The 18,690-nt window shown below is 42.5% G+C and overlaps 6 protein-coding genes across 7 annotated transcripts; 4 read left to right on the top strand and 2 right to left on the bottom strand.

Moving 5' to 3' along the window:
- Nucleotides 1–1,888: 1,888 nt before the first annotated feature.
- Nucleotides 1,889–9,827, bottom strand: RB195_023855 (uncharacterized protein; the record flags this gene model as incomplete). The annotated part of the gene is made up of 4 exons (XM_013442982.2): nt 1,889–2,039; nt 9,247–9,380; nt 9,448–9,531; nt 9,669–9,827. 4 exons carry the CDS (start codon nt 9,825–9,827, stop codon nt 1,889–1,891), a joined length of 528 nt encoding a protein of 175 aa, XP_013298436.2.
- Nucleotides 4,462–4,944, bottom strand: RB195_023856 (uncharacterized protein; the record flags this gene model as incomplete). Its single annotated transcript, XM_064211432.1, has 1 exon — nt 4,462–4,944. The coding sequence occupies one exon, from the start codon at nt 4,942–4,944 to the stop codon at nt 4,462–4,464; it is 483 nt and encodes a 160-aa protein (XP_064067313.1).
- Nucleotides 9,828–12,812: 2,985 nt separating the features above from the next.
- RB195_023854 (uncharacterized protein) lies at nt 12,813–13,607 on the top strand (the record flags this gene model as incomplete). The annotated part of the gene is made up of 1 exon (XM_064211431.1): nt 12,813–13,607. The coding sequence occupies one exon, from the start codon at nt 12,813–12,815 to the stop codon at nt 13,605–13,607; it is 795 nt and encodes a 264-aa protein (XP_064067312.1).
- A 177-nt stretch (nt 13,608–13,784) lies between these two features.
- On the top strand, nt 13,785–14,126 carry RB195_023853 (uncharacterized protein; the record flags this gene model as incomplete). The annotated part of the gene is made up of 1 exon (XM_064211430.1): nt 13,785–14,126. One exon carries the CDS (start codon nt 13,785–13,787, stop codon nt 14,124–14,126), a length of 342 nt encoding a protein of 113 aa, XP_064067311.1.
- A 12-nt stretch (nt 14,127–14,138) lies between these two features.
- On the top strand, nt 14,139–15,336 carry RB195_023852 (uncharacterized protein; the record flags this gene model as incomplete). Of its 2 annotated transcripts, XM_064211429.1 has the most annotated exons (4): nt 14,139–14,318; nt 14,388–14,466; nt 14,618–14,715; nt 14,794–15,336. In XM_064211429.1, 4 exons carry the CDS (start codon nt 14,139–14,141, stop codon nt 15,334–15,336), a joined length of 900 nt encoding a protein of 299 aa, XP_064067309.1. The 2 variants fall into 2 exon arrangements, with proteins under 2 accessions (XP_064067309.1, XP_064067310.1); XM_064211428.1 differs by lacking the exons at nt 14,139–14,318; nt 14,388–14,466; nt 14,618–14,715 and having other exon boundaries at nt 14,893–15,336.
- A 129-nt stretch (nt 15,337–15,465) lies between these two features.
- RB195_023851 (uncharacterized protein) lies at nt 15,466–15,909 on the top strand (the record flags this gene model as incomplete). Its single annotated transcript, XM_064211427.1, has 1 exon — nt 15,466–15,909. One exon carries the CDS (start codon nt 15,466–15,468, stop codon nt 15,907–15,909), a length of 444 nt encoding a protein of 147 aa, XP_064067308.1.
- Nucleotides 15,910–18,690: the final 2,781 nt, after the last annotated feature.

Genomic DNA, 18,690 nt, shown 5'->3' with positions numbered 1-18,690 from the left:
GTCAACAGCGAGGAGTTTGAGAAGGCGTGAGAGGACAAGAACTTGCTAAGAGCAGATACTTTATTTATATAGAGTAGTGGCAAGACGAAAAATGTTCTGCATGCCTCAACTGCTACTGGAGTGGCTGTCTGTGAAACAACCCTACCATTTTGCAGGGATCACTTCAAAACCTTGCTGAACCGGCATGCGCCGACATATGCGGTTAAAGAGGGCCACCGACTAAGTCGGAGGTCCGACCTGTATCCAAAAGATGAAAAATGGAAAATCTGGTAAAGATGATGGAATTAGTGCACAAACGCTGAAATATCTTCCTCCGTCTAAAATTCGTGAGGTGACGATGATCATCTGTTCAATATGGATAGATGAAAGGATACTGACAGACTGTAGACGCGTTATTATAATTCCTCCCCACAAGAAGCTCTCCGTCACGGACCCTAGGAATTATCAAGAGATGTCTTTGCTGCGTGTTATGTCCGAGGCTTTGGAGCGAGTTATTCTGGACCGAAATACTTAACATCGCGCGCACCCACAAGATTCGTGGGGCGATGCCTTTAACCAAATCCCTGTGGTCGACGCCATCACCAGCGATGTCAAGTTGCGAGTATACCTGTACGCAATTCGCTCTATCATGATATACGGATCGGAGACTTGGGCAGCACCACCTGCGGTGATGAAGAAGCCTGATTGCACGATAGCAAAGCTACTTAGGCGGTTGTTTTGTTATTTCTGGCCTAGGGTATGCCACAACGAAGATCTTCACTCGGAAATCGATATGGTATACGGGCGGATGACATGTGAAAGATATTAATATCTTACATCGCCGTGGAAGTGGCTACAGAAAATCGTCTTTGCTTCTTCGGTCAAAATTTTAAAGAGACCAGCAGATCGATTTGTTCAACGAGTTCTGAGGAGTTTGTGAGGTTCACGCTGAAAGAGGCCACCTGCCCGAAAATGGAAGTTTCGGACTGAGGGGGTGGAAGAAAACTTGAGGACACTCGGCGTGGATAGGCAGTTCAGGCGAGACGTAAGGTTTCGCAGGATATTGAATAGTGACGAATAGATTGATTCTGAACAAACCCTCACAGAAGATCAAGAAGGGTGGGCAGAACTATGTTAAAAGAGAGTACATACCTCGGCGAAAGTGCGAGGCGATAGTATCAGCCCCTCGCGAACTGTAAAACTTGTCGAGTTGACCTCCTTTAGCTTGATTCCTTTTTTTGCTCCTAACGAGTGATTTTTGCTTATTTTGCCAATAAATACTTCAACTAGCCTTTCATGGTCCACAGCCAGACAATAAAGACTAAAGTGTCTGGTGTTAATCAATCCGCCTGGGATGTGCCACCGTGTTCACTTCAGTTCAGAATCCTCTGAGGTTTACGAACGCATAGCTCGCCTAAACAATGATTTTCGACGGCTAGACGTTGTATTTGATCATTGTTTTTATCCTCCCAGACGAGTCTGCTACCAATTCGAGGGATAAAAGGCTTGGTTGGCTTTAGAGCGATTTTGAACCACTGATCGATCGTGTGGTCACAGCGGAACCTCTACCGACTTTGCGAAACCCGCCAAAGCCAAATCACACTGTTGCTAATAGTATGAAGAAGGTAACCAATTCCTTTGCACCAGTACATCTGTAGAAATAATTCGTTCTACCTTTCATGAAAAACAGTGCAACAATACTAAAAATAACACTAACAATTAGGAACTGCGATACTTGCACATGATGAATAAACAGTTGAAAAGTTTGTTGTGATTGGAAAAGATGCATGTTTGAACATGACAATGAATAACAGAGCCTGAAATCAGTTCTCAAACTGCTCAATTTTTAAACTCATGGTTGTTTGTTGAGGATTGATTTCGTTAGCTAAGTGGCATTGAAAAGAAGTCTTCAGTTTCCATGTACGACTGGATCTCCATGTGCACCAACTTTCATAGCTTTCGATGTTCCCGGCTCGAATTTGGGTGGGATGCCACGTTTTGGAGCCTTCCATGGCCCTGGACGAGGGACCATTTGTATGCACTCTGGGATCGGGCACACACTAAAACCAACAAATGTATCATATACAATGTAAAACCTACGTGAAAATGGTGAAGATTTCAACTCATAGTTTTCAATGAGTTTAATTTGTGGAACAAACGGTGGTTTGCACAAGTAAGGATATTCAGTTGTATAGACTGGTCGGTTTGATACTCCTTGCTTCTCTGGAAATGGCTTTGCTAATAGAACGTAGAACTGAGTGTTTTTTTAAATTCTCTATCGTGCATGTACGGTGGTTGTGAAGTCAGTTGGCAAGGTGAGCTAAGATTTACAAAATAATACTGTAGTTCGGAACTGACAGCTTCGTCTCACCCACTTGTGTATGTCAGAGATTGTTTTGTATTATGTAAAAACTTCAGCAGATCACAATAAAGAGAGATGGGGAGTAGGAGAAAACGAGGATGAATGAATGAATAAGAAGGAAGAAAAGAGAAGAACAAAAGGAAAAAAAAGGAAGAAGAAAGAGAGAGCAGCTAGCAAGCAGCAGGTCTACGTAGAATGAATTTTTTCTATCCACTCAAAACAAAAGTAATAGTCCTCTAATTTAGTAGACAGTTCACAGTCCCTTCAAAAAATGTGCCCAATTATCTCAACCCCAAAGGATGAGTAAGATATACGGCATAGATTAAATTCGATTAGATGGACTAGATTAGATGGACTGCATTAAGTAGATTAGATTAAGATAGATTGGATGAGTTAGACTAGATAGATTAGATTAGACAGATGAGATCAGATTAGATTAGACTAGGCTGCACCAAATTAGATAAGACTTTATTTTATTTGAGAGGTTAGATTATATTAGACTAGATAAATTGGACTATATAGATCTGACTAGATTATGTGGATTAGGTTAGATTACCAGATCAGAGATATTAGATTAATTAATAATTTGGAGTGGTGTGGTGGTCTGAGGTTGTGTCACACAAGTGGTCTCTAGTTCGGTTTCCAGCCAGCGCTAACCAAGCCTTCCATCCACTTAGATCGGTAGATTAAAAATCGGGGAGACTGCGTGAGAGCTCGGTCAAGGAAACTCCCTGTCAGACCCATATAGTTCAATGAAATCAAAAGAAATTGGGTTCAACGCTGGGGCTTTGGCCAGAACTGACGCGCTCTCGAGGAACCGACGAGGACGGCATTTCGAGGGGCAACTAGACGTGTCCTATAGTCTCAGGACGCTCCTAAGACTAACACAGCACATGGAACGACGACACGACGGGACGCTCGTGCTGGTGCAATCGTGTGACAGGAAGGCAAAGAACGTTGTGTATGGCTTCAAAGTCATCTACAACTATAATCCAAACACCGAGAACTTTCTGACTGACAGAATTCTTCGGCGTGGCGATGCAAATTTTGTTTATATGGAACGTCGTCTTTTGCACCGAATCTAGCACAAGGAGCTGAGTCATTTTTTCAATTCCATAGTCTGATGCATCGGCTGCCTCCATTATCTATTATACAATACTGCGAAGAAAGATCCATGGTGATTGGTTTTCTAAGTAATAAGTTTTTTCAGCTACACTTTTCGGCACATGTATTGAAAGCGAAGAGCGAAATTTATCATCACCGGGCCAAGATGAGGTTCGCTGTAGTCAAAGATTGAACCCAGACAACAAACAGGTGGTGATAGAACGTTGCAGTTTTCGAGGTGAACGCTCAGAAGGTGGTTTTCATGGATCCTTCCGAGCGTTTTCGAATTGCGGCAGTGTTCGTACGATACCCTCTCACGACGTGTAATGGTGATGGTGTCCAACTAGGCAAGAATGGCATCAGATTCTCAGATAATTACTGATTGCAATCAATTGTATATTCAGCTGCTATTTGTCGGCCGCATTTCGTTCGGTTTTTGTTAGGCTTCCATCTGTAGATATATGAGGATAAAGGATAGAGTGTCTAGCGTTAATCAATCCCCTTGGAATCCGCCACCACGTTCACTTCAATTCAGAATCGTTTGAGGTTTACGAACATATAACTGGCCTATACAATGACACTTGCGGGGGCCAGCCGACGTGTCAAGTCAGCGTTTTTATCCTTCCAGACAACTCTAGTACCAATTTATCGACTCCAGAGGGATGAAAAGTTTGGCTAGCATTAGGGCAGACATGAATCTCCAATCGATCATGCCGACAGCGGGACCTTTTGCTGAGTGCGCTGCACCCGCCTCCAGTGAAATATTGAGTGGAAATCAGTCGAAATTGATGCCGTTTATTACCTTAATTACCTTGACTCCCGTTGTTCTTCGAACTACTCGAACGGGAGCCAGTAACTCTTCCATTTGTCCCGAACGCGCGCTAAAGTAGTTGCTCAGTAGTTGCTCCTTTTGCGTGAGACACGAAGAGATCATGGTTTTCTATGAAAGACTTCGTGAAGAAATCTGACCCTCAGATTGGCGGTCTTCCTGCACTGCGCTCAATATCGCGGAGTACTCAGTTGCTCACGGCTCTGGTCCAGCGGTTGTCGTTAAAGCGCATTACGTGTCCGGCCCACCTTATTTTACTTTCCTTGGCAAACGCGGCGGCGTCTGTAATCTTTGATCGCTGACGTAGGAGAGAATTTCGAATCCCATCTCTCTCTTGCGTGAAACGGGATACTCCTAGCATCACTCTCTCAATTGCGCGTTCAATGACGCCCACCGCGTTTTCTTCCTGCTTGCGAAATGCCCAGGTTTCCGAAGCATAGGTAAAAGCAGGAAGCACGGATCTGTTGAAGAGGTGAGCACGGAGCCGGGTGTTCTTGGCCTTCCCCACTACATGCTCAATGCTCTTATACGCTCTCCAAGCCGCTCGTCTCCTCGTACTCAGCTCCAGGGTCAGGTCGTTCTTCATGTTCATTTCCCGACCAAGATGAACGTAGCTGGTGCAATTGGATATGTTCCTTCCGTTGAGCGTAAACGGGGATCCTAGACCCATCCGTTTTGCATGAATATCATTTATTCAGATTTAGCTGAAGATCGATGCATCTACATGTTTCGTCGAATTCGGTTAGCATTCGTCCCGCTTGGCTGATGCTAAATGTTATCAGAACAATGTTATCAGCAAAACGCAGATGGTGTAGGGTGATGCTTCCTCACGTCATGTCATAAAGGCCTTTCTCATGTCGATGAAGGTGAGACAGAGAGGCATCTTGTACATATTGAGAGTGGCACTGAATATTTTGGATGAGATTGTGCCACCCTGACGAACCCCTCTTTTCAAGTCGATTGTGACATCGTTGTAAAATGGGGAATTTCTGATAGTGAAGTTGAGGTACAACTGACAAAGTATATTTATGTATAAAGTCGACTTGGTCGTTCAATGCCTCCATGACCGCTTCAGTCTCAACTGATACGAAGGTTTTCTTCAGGTCGATAAAGGTGAGACATGGCAACATCTCGTACTCTCGCAATACCTCGATGAGTTTCGAACCAGTGTGAATGTGGTCAATTGTGCTGAATTTTATTTGAAACACTGCTTGCTCGTATGGTTGTCGTTCATCTAAGACTGTTTAAATCCTGTTGAGGATCATTTTCGTAAAGAGCTTGTGGATGACGGATAGTAAACAGATTGGGCGATAGTTGCCGATGTCATGTGGATCTCCCTTTTTATACAACAACACGGTCTTGCTAGTCTTCCACTGTTTAGAACCTTGCATTCCGACAGGTAACGTGTAAAGAGCTTCACTAGGGTGTGGATGAGTACTGGCGGAAGGTTCTTCAGGTGTTCTGATCTCTCGGGACCGGGTGCCGTACGATTTCTAACCGACATGGTAGCATGTCGCACATCGCAGGAGAGAACCTTTGGAATGCCTCTTTTCTCACTCCTCTTCTTCCCTCAGATGGTGAAGAGGCAAGTTAACCTGGTGTCGAAGAAATCAGAAAGTTGTAGGTGATCTTCTCCATTCCCCTTCTCGTTGTTGCATTCTTGCATTGCACTTGTACAAGTTTGATTCCTACCTCCACGTGGTGGCCCTGCTTTCAACAAACGTAGTCAGGTATATTCGAATGTTCGCTTTGGGAACACACGAGCTTAATAACCTGCGCATGTATATGACGCAAGATTCCCATCAAATTTAGAAGTAACAGTAACATTTAGAAGGAAGCGGGACATAAGCTTTTTGATGCCTTGTCCCTTGTCTTGGAGCTAACGACGATTACGTGATGTTACAGCAGAAAGTCGACCACATGAGTTCTCATATCTTTTCTTTTACTTCTCTCCAGCTTCCTTCTAGTTGTTCCACTTGTTCTTCCATTGCTTTCCTTATTTAATTTGCATTTTCATTTCTTTCTTGTCTTAAGCATTATCCCTGTTTTACTCGTCTTTTTTCTCCGTTCTGTTTGTTTTCTTTTATTTTTCCCCTGCCTATTCCGGTTTTCTTGTTCATTTGTCTAGCTTGTTATGATTGCTTTCTTTTACTTCTATATCTTTTAAAAATGTGTTTTTGCACTTTTTTCGCCTATTCTGTTCTTTTTGTTTTTGTTTTTGTTTGGTAGTGGTGGTTGGTGGTTTTTGTTTCGATTTCTTTACTTTTCGTTCATGCAGCATGTCTTATCTCTTGTCCTCGACGTTTACTCCACTCATGTTTGCCGCATTATCGTGCATCTCACTGTTTTTGCGTAGGTTGTGCTTGCTCCTTGTTGTCATTTCTGTTTTTTCTACTAGTTCTTCTTGACCTTACTCCCATTCCGTCACTTTTTCTTCACTTTCCAGGCTGTAAGTGCTTTGCTTCTAGTTAGCGAATGCGTGCTGCATGGTGATCGGCATCTAAATCACAAATAAATACATGACGATAACATTGAAGCTAAAGGAACACAACTCGCATAGAAAAATAGTGGAACTTTCTCAAATAGGAGTGAAGGAATTTCTCTTCTTTTTCAAATTAGAGAAAGCGCCTTCTCTACGAGATATCCTGAAATTTACTGCTCAAATCTTGAACATACCATCATACCGATGATGGTCACTTATCGTGACCTCACTGCAACTGAAGTCGTTATGGGCATGGCGAAATGAACGGAGTCACCCTTCTCTCAATAATCTACGATCTCGTACACGAATACTCCACCGGAAATCCGTACCACCCCAGATTCGTGGGGTGATGCCTTTAACAAAGCTTCGCCTTTGTTGGTACTGTGCGGTCGTCTGTGGCGATAAAGATTCACTGAACCACCTACTATTTTATTTATTCTATATTACTATTTTGGAACGATACGGATCAAGACCAGTTTCCGCACCCTACACTAAACATAATAATGAAAAGGTGCAAAGGAAAGCCAGGGCGGTCCATGACAACACTTATGCAGCGTTTTCAGACTTTACTTGAGCTTGTAACTTGTGAAAATTCTCGGACAGTATTGGTGTCTTTGGACTCGCCCTCGAAACTTTTTTCTTCGAAGAGCAGCTTTGGCCAATTCAATCAATTTTTTAAACTGAAAAGGAAATTAAACTATCTTCATATTCTATGTCAAGCCTTGCAGTTTTCAAAGGAAAAAAAAACGAATGAGCGAAATTTGCCGACAGCTTTTAATACTTTTCTAAACACTGGAACCTAAAGTTTAATTCCATTTCCATTTTTTGTCTTTGCAAAAGCATGACTATTCATTTATATTTCCGAATCTTACCAGTTACCTACTTTCCGGTTACTATAAAGACAAGACAGTTGCCTTTGCAAAGAAATATATACGAGTAAAGTATATGAGCACCTTAGAATATCAACAACGATAAGAGAACCAGTGGGAACCAATGCGTTCACAGAAAACTGCTCAAAAAAACTTAGAATCAAATCGAAATCATTTAGGGGGTGGGGGACTTGGACTATGGTGATGCTGTTAAATAATGGGAAAATGGCATAGAAAGATGAAGTACACAATGCCGTTTCTCCTTATTCTGTAACTGGAGCTAAAACAATAGCGAGGTTAAAAGCGGGTGTTCCGGCACCGCGTCAAGACATACATACTTTAGGGTAAAATGTAGTCACGGGGAGGGGGGCACTCGCTGGTGCCTTTATTTCCCGACGCACTAGCTGCCTTTTTTTTCGTAGCGACTTTAGTTCACATGTCATAGATGCATTAAGACTAATGCTGAGGTCTTAGGGCCCTGATTCATTTGATTATTTACTTCGAGAAACAAGGGCACCACTTAGTGCCCCTCCCCCAACTACGTTTTACCCCATACTTCATACTGTGTGTATCAAGGGAAAACAGCAATGAACCTAATTACACTGGAAGGAAATGAAAATGCAGATTAAATAAGGAAAACAGCGGGAGAACAAATGGAGCAATGAGAAGAAAGATGGAGAGGAACAAGAAAAGATATCAGAACTTTTGTGCTTACTACGGCGTGTTGTGATATTCTCATTTGTTTCATGGGAAGAGTTCGTGAAGCAACGTGTAGCGAAGGATTAGTTATCCGCTGCACCACTCTGAATTTCGCAGCGCATTGGCTTTGCTGCAAGGGGAGAGCTTGCTGCAGCCGGGTGTAAGCTTAGATACGAGTTTGTGTATATGATACATGCATAGTCGGCAAAGGTGATTTGCGATAAAAGCTCACTTTATCCAGCTTAGTATAATTGCATTAACGCGATGAACAGCAGGGACTGATGCAAATGCAGCACATTATTAAAAACCGTCGAGGAGTCAGACTTCTTTCGTTTTCGTTCTGTGGTGCAATGACAGGTCCACCTCATCATTCTCCTATCACGACCACTGTATTGGCAACGAATCGATCGATTTCACCATTTAAAATGTTTAAGGCAAACTCTACTAGGCTCTTCTCGGAAATGAGAATAACATTTTCTTTTAAATATCCTTGCCTTCGTTTTTTTTCCTCATGTTCGCACTTGAACGTCTCTGTCCACTTTTCTTTTCAAGTCTACGCTTAGTTCTGCTCGCATCGGTCCTTCTGCAACCAACATTTGGCAAGTGCATATCATCTAACTACTTATACGCCGGCAACTGGATGCAGCGCTTTAGTTCTGCCAATCCCTGCATTCGTATTTACATAATACATTCATTTCCTCGATATTTCTTCCCAGCTATGAATTAACTAGTTATTTCCCTCTGTAGGAGCAATTTGTGGAGAACTTGCCATCTTCCAATCTTCATCGGTGATCTATGGAATACAACTGCCGTTCGAACGGATCGGTTTAATTGCGTTCCTTATGATTGATTAAAAAAACAGTAGTCTACATTGCCAAGGGGTTAGGATTTTCTTACAGAAATCAAGTCATCAAAGAACAACCTGTAGCATAGTGCACATCCAGTACAATCATCATCGATAACTTTTGGTTGATGGGATACTTTATTGAAAGAAATAGCTTGATATCCCGAATCATTGCACGTCATGTAACATTTCCCACAGTTGATGCACATGTCCTAAATTGGAAATCATTCTATTCAATATTTGTCATTGCAACACAAGTAAGTGTGGTTCTCTACTCACATCGTCGATGATGGCAACTTTTTGCTGCTTATTATCAAGACTAACATAAGGTCCAATTCGAAAAAGTCCAGCGCCAACAACATCCTAAATGCCACTTGCGAACAAACACATTGGAAGAACACAAACGCATTTCCCATTAAATCCACATACTTGAAGTTAGAGTTCAAAGAGCATTATTTGCCATTTAAGGGACACCACTTTATTCTGCTATAAAAACTCACCTGTACTGTAGGGATATCTCCAGTGGCTGTATCCGGTCGTGTAGCAAACAGACATTTAACCGATACGTGGTCATTCCTTTTGAGAGCGCTCTTTTCGAGTTCAGAACGGCTTTTACGGTACTTTCCGAAGTGTGGTAGACCATGCAACAAAAGAAACATGGGCTTCCAGAAGATTATTTCCCTTAATTTGTCAATCTTACCACATTTGTAACTAAAAGAGGCTTTCCTCTCTGATGTTTTTCACTAGGCGGACTTTGTCCATCCCAGTCCTGCAGAGATTTTGCTGCCTTCAAGTAAAGAAGTGCTCGAAGGCCAGTGCAGTAGTCGTCAACGATAGTGAAGTCTTGGTTCTGTACTGCAGAGCACACCTGAACATTTGATAGAAACTATTGTTATGACTGCAGTATGATCGAATACATTAATTACTACATTCAGAAATTGCTTCTAATTGTTGGAAAATAAAAAAAACAGAGATACTCTCGCCGTTACTGGCATGGGAAGAATTATTACACCAGATTTTATTTTTAGGTGTTCGTTTTAGGAAAATATTGAAGACTAAAAAAGCATACATACTGAACCTTGCCATGTTGCCAATGGCGAACATGATTAGCGCTTCGCATTGGATGAATCAGGGGATGGTGTCTCACTGTTTGAGGGTGCTTCTTGCGAAACGACTATCATTTAGACATACCAAGCGTTACGATTTGTGTTCCGTAGGTCCAGATCAAATTTTACATGAAAGGCTGAACTATTTCCAATCGACTGCTAACTGTCAATGAGAGAGGTACGGAGTATATGTACCTGCCTCTCTTAAGAGTACACAACCAAAAATGAATTCTGTAAATGATAGATGGACTTTTGGGAGTTACATAGTTAAGAAAACTGTATAGAGAATAAAACGATAAAGTGCACGGTGTTGATCAATCCCTATGGGGATAAGCCTATGCAATCGACCTCAACTCAGACTTCGCTTGAGGCTTATGGACGCGCATGCAACCTTACAATGACTGGTGGGGGCTCGCCGTTGCGCCAAGTCAGTGTTTTTCCTCCCAGACAGGTCTGGTACCAATTTATCGATCCCAGAAGGGTGAAAGGCTTGGTTTGCGCTAGGGCTTATTCAAACCTCCGATCGATTGTAGCCACAGCGGACCCTCTTACCGACTACGCTACACCGCCCCCTAAGAAAACCGTATATGTAGTAGAAAATACTAAAGTGAATGTTGCTTACATTATCGCAGTTAGCTTAGATTCAGACTGAAGTGAGTGGAGTAACATCTTCAATAGTACAGTGCGGTAATTACGACAGTATAGGTGTTCTCCGGATCTTTTGGTGCGCAATGGAACGCGTCAGATCTCCGAATCTAACTCAAAATGTCCAGACAACATCTGACCCATTCCATTGCGCATCAAAAGGAATGTATCTAAATGAATGATTGCCGAAAACGAAATCCAAATCCCTCTGTTCAAATGAACTACTACTTTAGTTAGTACCATAACGGATAATTTCATTTTAAACAACGGAACTGGTTTCACATCGTACTTTGATAGTAAATCGCAAACCTTCGCCTCCAGAGCTATTTTCGTGCTAACCTTTTTCTCCTCCGATCCTTTGAAGACTGTTAAGTCTTCAAAGGATCGGAGGAGAAAAAATGGAAACGAGTATTCTTCATCCTCTTGTGTGCTTTTTTTTTTATAGGCGCGGACTGCGCAAGTGGTTAAAGGTAGTTGCAACTGCTACCTCCAGACCATCATGCGTAATTAAACCTTTACTAACAGTGAAACGACAACAGAAATTACTTAACGGAAAAAGCAACAAATAGCAGAAAGAAACGCTCCTGTATGATGGCAAAAAATAGTGTACAAGAGAATCTTGTAATGAGAATTAGACAGCAGTAATAGAAAATATTACAATACAAAATAATGCAAAAAGGAGAACAATTGCAAGAGGTAAGACATGAGTGTAGCATACTGGAAGTTTACCGCTCGTTCTGCGCCCTTAATTATTGCTTTGCACAACTTTCTTGTAATTGAACTAAGGTTTTTTATACGTAAGAGAACGTATTGTCGCCTTATGAATTTATAGTTGTGTAGAAGTCACGATTTCCACAACATTCCTTATAATTAACAGAGTTTACGTCGCAATTTTTGCATACATCGTTTAAACGTTTGGATCATTTCGTATTACGTAGTTTTGTAGTTTTCTTTAAAAAATACCATCAGTGATCGATTCGCGCTACGAACATGAACGTATTGATTTCGAGCAGTAATGTTATTTCTTGTAATTGATACGGTATTGAAAACGCTTCGGTTGCGCAATCGGTCACCAGAATTATATCTTGCCTTATTGCTTTCATTTGAACTGGAAATAAAGGATAAAGTTTCTGGCGTTAATCAATCCGCTTGGGACTTGGGATGCGCCCCCACGTTCACTTTAATTCAGAATCGTTTGAGGTTTACGAACGTGTAACTGGCCTATGCAATGACTTGCGGTGGCTAGCCGATGTGTCAAGTCAGTTTATCCTCCCAGACAAGTCTGGTACCAATTTATCGACCCCGGAGGGATGAGAGGCTTGGTGAGCACTAGGGCGGATTCGAACCCCCGATCGATTGTGCAGGAACCTCTAACCGCTACACTACACTGCAGGTCGCTGATATATGACTTGCGCTGTTGCAAAAACGACTCAATTTTCGCATTTTTAGGGGTTTCGTAACATCTAGACTATTGTATTGTTTTCGGTTTGGATGATTTTCAAGATTGACTCGAACTTTCAAACGTGTCTACAAACCTTTTTTTTTGCATTAGTTTCCTTTTCAAGATGATCCATAACATCTTCGATTTTCACTTCGCCTTGATCTTGAATGGTTACAAGAACATTTTTCATACTAGTGTAAGGAAATTTCTGCAAAATTTCCTCTGTTTTGATTTCTGGGCTCCGTATGAGTTTTTCCCATCTTCTTTGCAACTTTTCCCATGTGATTCCGTGATTCTGTCACACTGGTACTTAGTATATATATATATATATATATATATATATATATATATATATATATATATATATATATATATATATATATATATATATATATATATGTATATATATACCCTCATTGGGAACGTACGAGCTATATAACCTGCACTGTTATATGGCGAAAGCTTCCCATACATTGCAAAAAGGTGCTGTCGTCCAGCACACCGCCAAAGCCCATAACCTGAAAGGTCAACTGCTTGAAGGGAGCATTGAATCTTTGGCAACAACTATTCGTTTCGTCACGCTGAACTGCCGAACACTATCGAGTGAACTCCAACAAGCCGCTCTATCCAGACTTCTGCGATATCTTTGTGTGTCTTTTGCTGCACTGCAGGAAACACGCATGAGAGATCGGCCCGTCATCAGCATCGAAAATTACACCATATACTGCGGCGATGCTGATGAGAACAAAGTAGGTTGCTGCGCGATAGCTGTGAGGAAAGATTACAAGAACCTGGTGGAGGAATTTTGCCCAACGTCGTCTAGAAGCGCCTTTGTACGAATGCGAGATCGCAGAGGACGTAAACTCTGGATCGTAAGTGCTCACACACCTACGGAAACCGCTGAGGACAACAGTAAGGACGCCTTCTGTGATGAACTCAATGCGTTGATGTCTAAAATACCAAGCCAGCAGGTGGTCATTGTCGGAATCGACGCAAATGCGAAGATGGGACTCGAACAGCAATCCGATGTACTAGAAAACTGGTACTATGCAGTGGAGCGCACGTCGGACAACGGTGACCGTCTGGTCGACTTGTGCGAACAGACGGGCCTCATCATCGCTTCTACGTTTAAGAGGAATCATCGACGCCATCAGCTCACGTGGCAGGGGTCAACCCTTTTAACGCCTGAAGAGCAGCGCAAGCGGAAGATGAGGACTCTTAAACTTCAGACTCTTAAACACTCTTAAACACTCTTAAACTTACTACTAACTTACTACTACTACTAACTTACGGACTCTTAAACAGACTACGTTCTGGCGAGGAACATTCCTCAGTCAGATATCCGAAAATTTAGAGCTGTTTGGGACGTCGCGTTCGACTCTGACCACCGTCCAGTTCTTCTCAGCCTCAAGATACGGTCCCACATGAGAAACCGAGGAGTTCCTCTTCAACCGAAAATCGACATGGCAGGTCTGAAAGACGATGAATGCAGAAGAAAATTCCGCCAACGTGTGTCTATTCATGTTGGAGTACGGACCAGGAAGAAGCTTAGCGATGCGGATTCCTTCACAAAGTGCATCCAGGACGCTGCAAAGGAAACGCTCCCGGTTCTATTGCCGCGGAAGAAGTTTGCCTTTGCATCTGCGAAAGCAAAATCCACATACAATTCTGTATTTGTCGCGCGCAGCGCTGGTGACTTCAACCAGGAAAAGCGTCTTAGAAGGAAGCTGCGTCGTCAACTGCAACAAGACCGCGATAACGAGTAGACGTCAAGAGCGATGGAGTTTGAGAAGGCGTGGGAGGACAGGAACCCGCTGAAAGCCTATGCTCTACTAAAACAGTATAGCGGCAAAATGAAAAGATGTTCTCCTGTCCTCACCACTGCCAGTGGAGCAGTTGTGTTTGAAGCAAGCCTTCCAATTTGGAGGCTAGCACCGTCAGTTCCTGAACTCGAGCATGTTCATAGACCGACATAGGCGGTTAACGAGGAGCCACCGACCGAGTCCGAGGTCCTGGTCTGTATTCAGAAAATGAAGAATGGAAAATCTGGTGGAGACGACGGGATTAGCGCAGAAATGCTAAAATATCTTCCTCCGTTTGGGATTCGTGAGATGACAAAGATATCCGCTCAATATGGATAGACGAAAGGATACCTGATTCGTGGAGACACGCTATCATAATTCCCCTCCACAAGAAGTTATCCGTCACGGACCCAAGGAATTATCGAAGAATCTCTTTGCTGCGTGTTACGTACAAGGTACTGGAGCGCATTATCCTGGACCGACTCATCATCGCGAAGAAACAACGCGCGACGAGCAAGCTGGCTTTCGTCCTGACCGATCTACGATTGACCAGGTGTTCATCGTCAGGAGAGTGATCGAAATCTGGCAGCGGATTCGAAGCCAATGCAACTAACGTTTCTGGACATTGAAGCCGCGTTCGACTCTGACGGCAGAGACGCACCGAGGCCGTCTTCTCAACGCGCTGAGTGCCGATGGAGTACCAGGAAAGTTCGTTCGCTTGCTTGATGACATGAATCAACGAACAACTGCTGCAGTTCGAACACCAGCCGGATGTACAACACCGTTTGAAGTGGTAACTGAAGTAAGACAAGGGGCGGTGACAAGACCCTTCCTGTTCAATTTCGCCATCGACGACATTATGCGAATAACAGTCGACCAGTGTCCTGCCGACATTGTCTTAGCACCATCCCCTGACGGGTGCCCCTTGACTGACTTCGAGTACGCCGACGATGTTGTTATATTCGCGGAAAGCAGTACGAAACTTCAACATGTTGTCAACCTTGTATCGAAGCTGGCTGCAGCCTATGGACTACGCCTACGCCCTGATAAATGCAAGCAGATGTGGATCTCTTCGAGACCACGAACGGGAATCTGGATGGACGGACAACCGATAGAACTCGTCGATGAGTTCTGTTACTTAGGCTGTACGCTGAAGAACAATGGCAGCTACTAGAGAAATGTTCAGCAAAGATGCGATAAGGCCACTTCTGCATTTAACTCCTTAACGAAATGCCTGTGGTCGACCCCCATCACAAACGAAGTCAAGCTGCGAGTCTACCTATCCGCAATTCGCCCCATCATAATGTACGGATCGGAGACTTGGGCAGCACCATCAACGGTTATGGAGAGGCTTGACTTCACGGAACGAAAGCTGCTTAGACTGCTAGTTGGCTACTTTTGGCCTAGGGCAAGCCATAATGATTATCTTTACGCAGAAATTGATGTGGTATACCGGCGGATGACACGTGGAAAACATCAACATCTTGCACCTCCATCGAAAGCGGCTAAAGTAAATCGTCTTCGCTTCTTTGGTCATATATTAAGGAGACCGACAGATCGCCTTGTTCAACGAGTTCTGAGGAGCTCGTCGGGTTCAAGCTGGAAGAAGCCATCTGGCCGAAAACGGAAGTTCTGGACTGAGGCGGTGAAAGAGGACATGAGGACACGCGGCGTAGATAGGCAGTTCAGGCGAGACGTAAGGTTTCGCAGAATATGGAATGGCGACGAATGGATTGATTCTGTGTAAGGATCGAGAAGGTTGGGCAGAGCTGTGTTCAAGGATGGCACACCTCGGCTAAAATGCGGGTGATGGCGTCAGGCGATGACATCAGCCCGCCGATTAAGTCAAGTAAGTAAGTTACATACCCTCAACTTCATTTGTGAGGACTTTTTTGTTTCCTTTTGACTTTGCTTCATATTCTTATTGCAACTTATCGATGAATATATGGAGAGCGTTTTTGCTCATCTTGATTGTCTCTATGCTCTCAAAAAGCATATTTGCTGCACTGAGATACTCTTCATAGTTTTGCTCATCTAATCCTGAGGCTTTTACTTTCTCTGAAGTATTGTAATTATATTTATTAGAAACGACATTTTAATACGTCATATTGGTGATACGTGTTACTTTACAAATTGAACGCCTTTATTTTTAATCACAACAGCAACAGAAGTGAATAGCGCCACACTTTAAATGTTGTGGATATTTGTGATGACTTGGCATTACTTATCAGAATTAGCGAATAACAAGTGGCAAACCTCGAGAGATGCTACTCTCTTTCCTCACATCTTGCAGTTGTTTCCTCTTCAATGTTACCATGTGTAGTAGTATTTTTTGTCCCTGCCGTTTGGTTTAATTTGTAAGATTTTTATTTATTTATTAAGATTTTTAGTGGTTTACTTTTTGCGAACATGCAGCAGCGTTTCGCTGTGTTATTTGTTGCCTTGTTCATTGAATAAATTTTTGTTGATTTGTCCTATTACTATTTCGTAAAGGTTTAATAGCAAGTTTCACCCAACAACGATGCATACAGTTTCTGGGAAACACCTCACAATTAGTGGCAATAATAAAATTACGAGTTGGTCTCTGCTAGAAACTAGCCATTAAATTAGGAAATTCGTCTTACAGTAGCTCGTCCATTATTCTGTGGCAAGTTCCATACAAAGCAGAAGTACATACTTCACAACATTAAACCTTCACACAGTTGTTAATGAGTGAAACATTTCTCACTGCCTTATATTTCTAAAATTTTCTAAGTTTTCACGGTAAAACCTGTTTCTTAAAGGGAAGAGTGGTTTAGGGTTGCGTTCCACACTACCTTTCTTTGAAATATTTGTAGCCATTGATTAATTGAACATCGAGATCTTTTAGTAGTGTGAACACAAAAATACACATAGACAAAATTGCAACTATGCACTATGTTTAGGTCTCATTTCCTCACATAGTATTATAATTATTCGAAGAGAGTGTTAAAAAGTTGATGTTTTAAGTAGCATAGAAAGTGCAGATATAAATTTCAAAAGTTTCGCAGATTGAATTCTCTAAAGAAAAAACACTACGAGTAGTTTTTTTCAAAATCAAAATTTAGACTAATATTCGTATTTTTCTTGATTGAGATTATCAAAAAAACAAAAAAAAACATTAGGCACGAACGATATTGTAAAGGATAAAGGCAGAGTTCTGACGTTTGTCAATCTATCAATTTATACACCACGACGGATTGAAAGCTTAGCTGGCTAGAATGGCTTCGAACCATCGGCTGTTGCGGGACCACTGCGCTATACTCGCTTAGTATTGATAAAGGGTTCCGTAAAATCCAAAGAATTTGAATTACAATAACCATTCAAGAAAAAAAGGTCTGCCAATTTGATAACATTCTGTAAGTGATGGTGTTTGCACGTCGGCCGATCGATACCGTAAGTGTTTCTTTCGGGGGCAGGGCTTCCTAACAATGAACGCGAAGCGAGTTCGTGGCTGGATCTATAAGATCCCACACGTAGAGCACAAGGAGGGGATCCTAGCTACCAGACACTAAACACACATGGAACGACGCTGCCGATACCAAAAACTGCGACGTCAGCCCGTGCCTCACAAGGATACTCTCGATGCGAACGACCAGAGGTGAGGCTTGATTCGTTCGATGGTCGAGAGCTGCTTCCACGCTTACTATTCTTTACTGTCATAGTGCTGTATTTTGCAGCATACCAGAAATCTGACGTGGTGAGGAGTCCGCGGAAAAAGTTAGAGATGGAGTTGCAGATTAGGGAATCCAGGGTGGTTCCGCTCATCTCCCCCTAATCGTCGTGAAAAACGGCGTGGTAAACGCTTTAGTCCATAAGAGGTACGTTAGAACGGGCCTCTCTGTACACGTTCAGGTCCCCTCAGCAGCTTGTCCATCGATTTTTCAATGAAAAGGCTGGTGAGGAGACCTCATTATTTTTTGACTGCTCGCAGATAGATACTGCGCGTGCACCACAAAAATGGCGCATTGCAGCTGAAATCGTCGTAAAAACGGCGTGTGGAGCCCTTTTTTTTTACGATGACTGGAGAAAGGTGAACCACCACGGATCCCGAAATCTACAATCCCATCTCTGGCTTTTCCTGAGGAATACCTAACCATGTCAGATTCGTGGTACGCTGCCCTTTAATAGTAAATCACGTTTTCCTTTTATTTAAGAACGCACGAAGTGATTATTACGAGCAACTAAAGATAGCAATAAAGGTCTCCACTGATGCTTCCACATTCACCTAATTAAAACAGTCGCACATTTGTGAATGACGAAGAGGCTATATGAAGTATAACATCCTTTTCCAAGTCAGACGTCTAAACCAATTTTGTAGTTCTCAGTAGCAGACAAGCTAGATATCCACATCTTTCGCTTTTTTTGTTTGTTGTTGTTGCCTGCGACAGTTGAAGTGTTAACTTTTACCATCAATGATATTTTCCCTTAGAAATTAACGAGCTAATGAAAAAACTGTCTTCTGACTCAACTTTACCCTAAACCACATTCATATCATCAAGTAACTGAG

The sequence above is a fragment of the Necator americanus genome, chromosome X (genome assembly GCF_031761385.1).
Source record: "Necator americanus strain Aroian chromosome X, whole genome shotgun sequence".
Taxonomy (NCBI): domain Eukaryota; kingdom Metazoa; phylum Nematoda; class Chromadorea; order Rhabditida; family Ancylostomatidae; genus Necator; species Necator americanus.
This window is presented reverse-complemented; position numbering and strand designations above follow the sequence as displayed.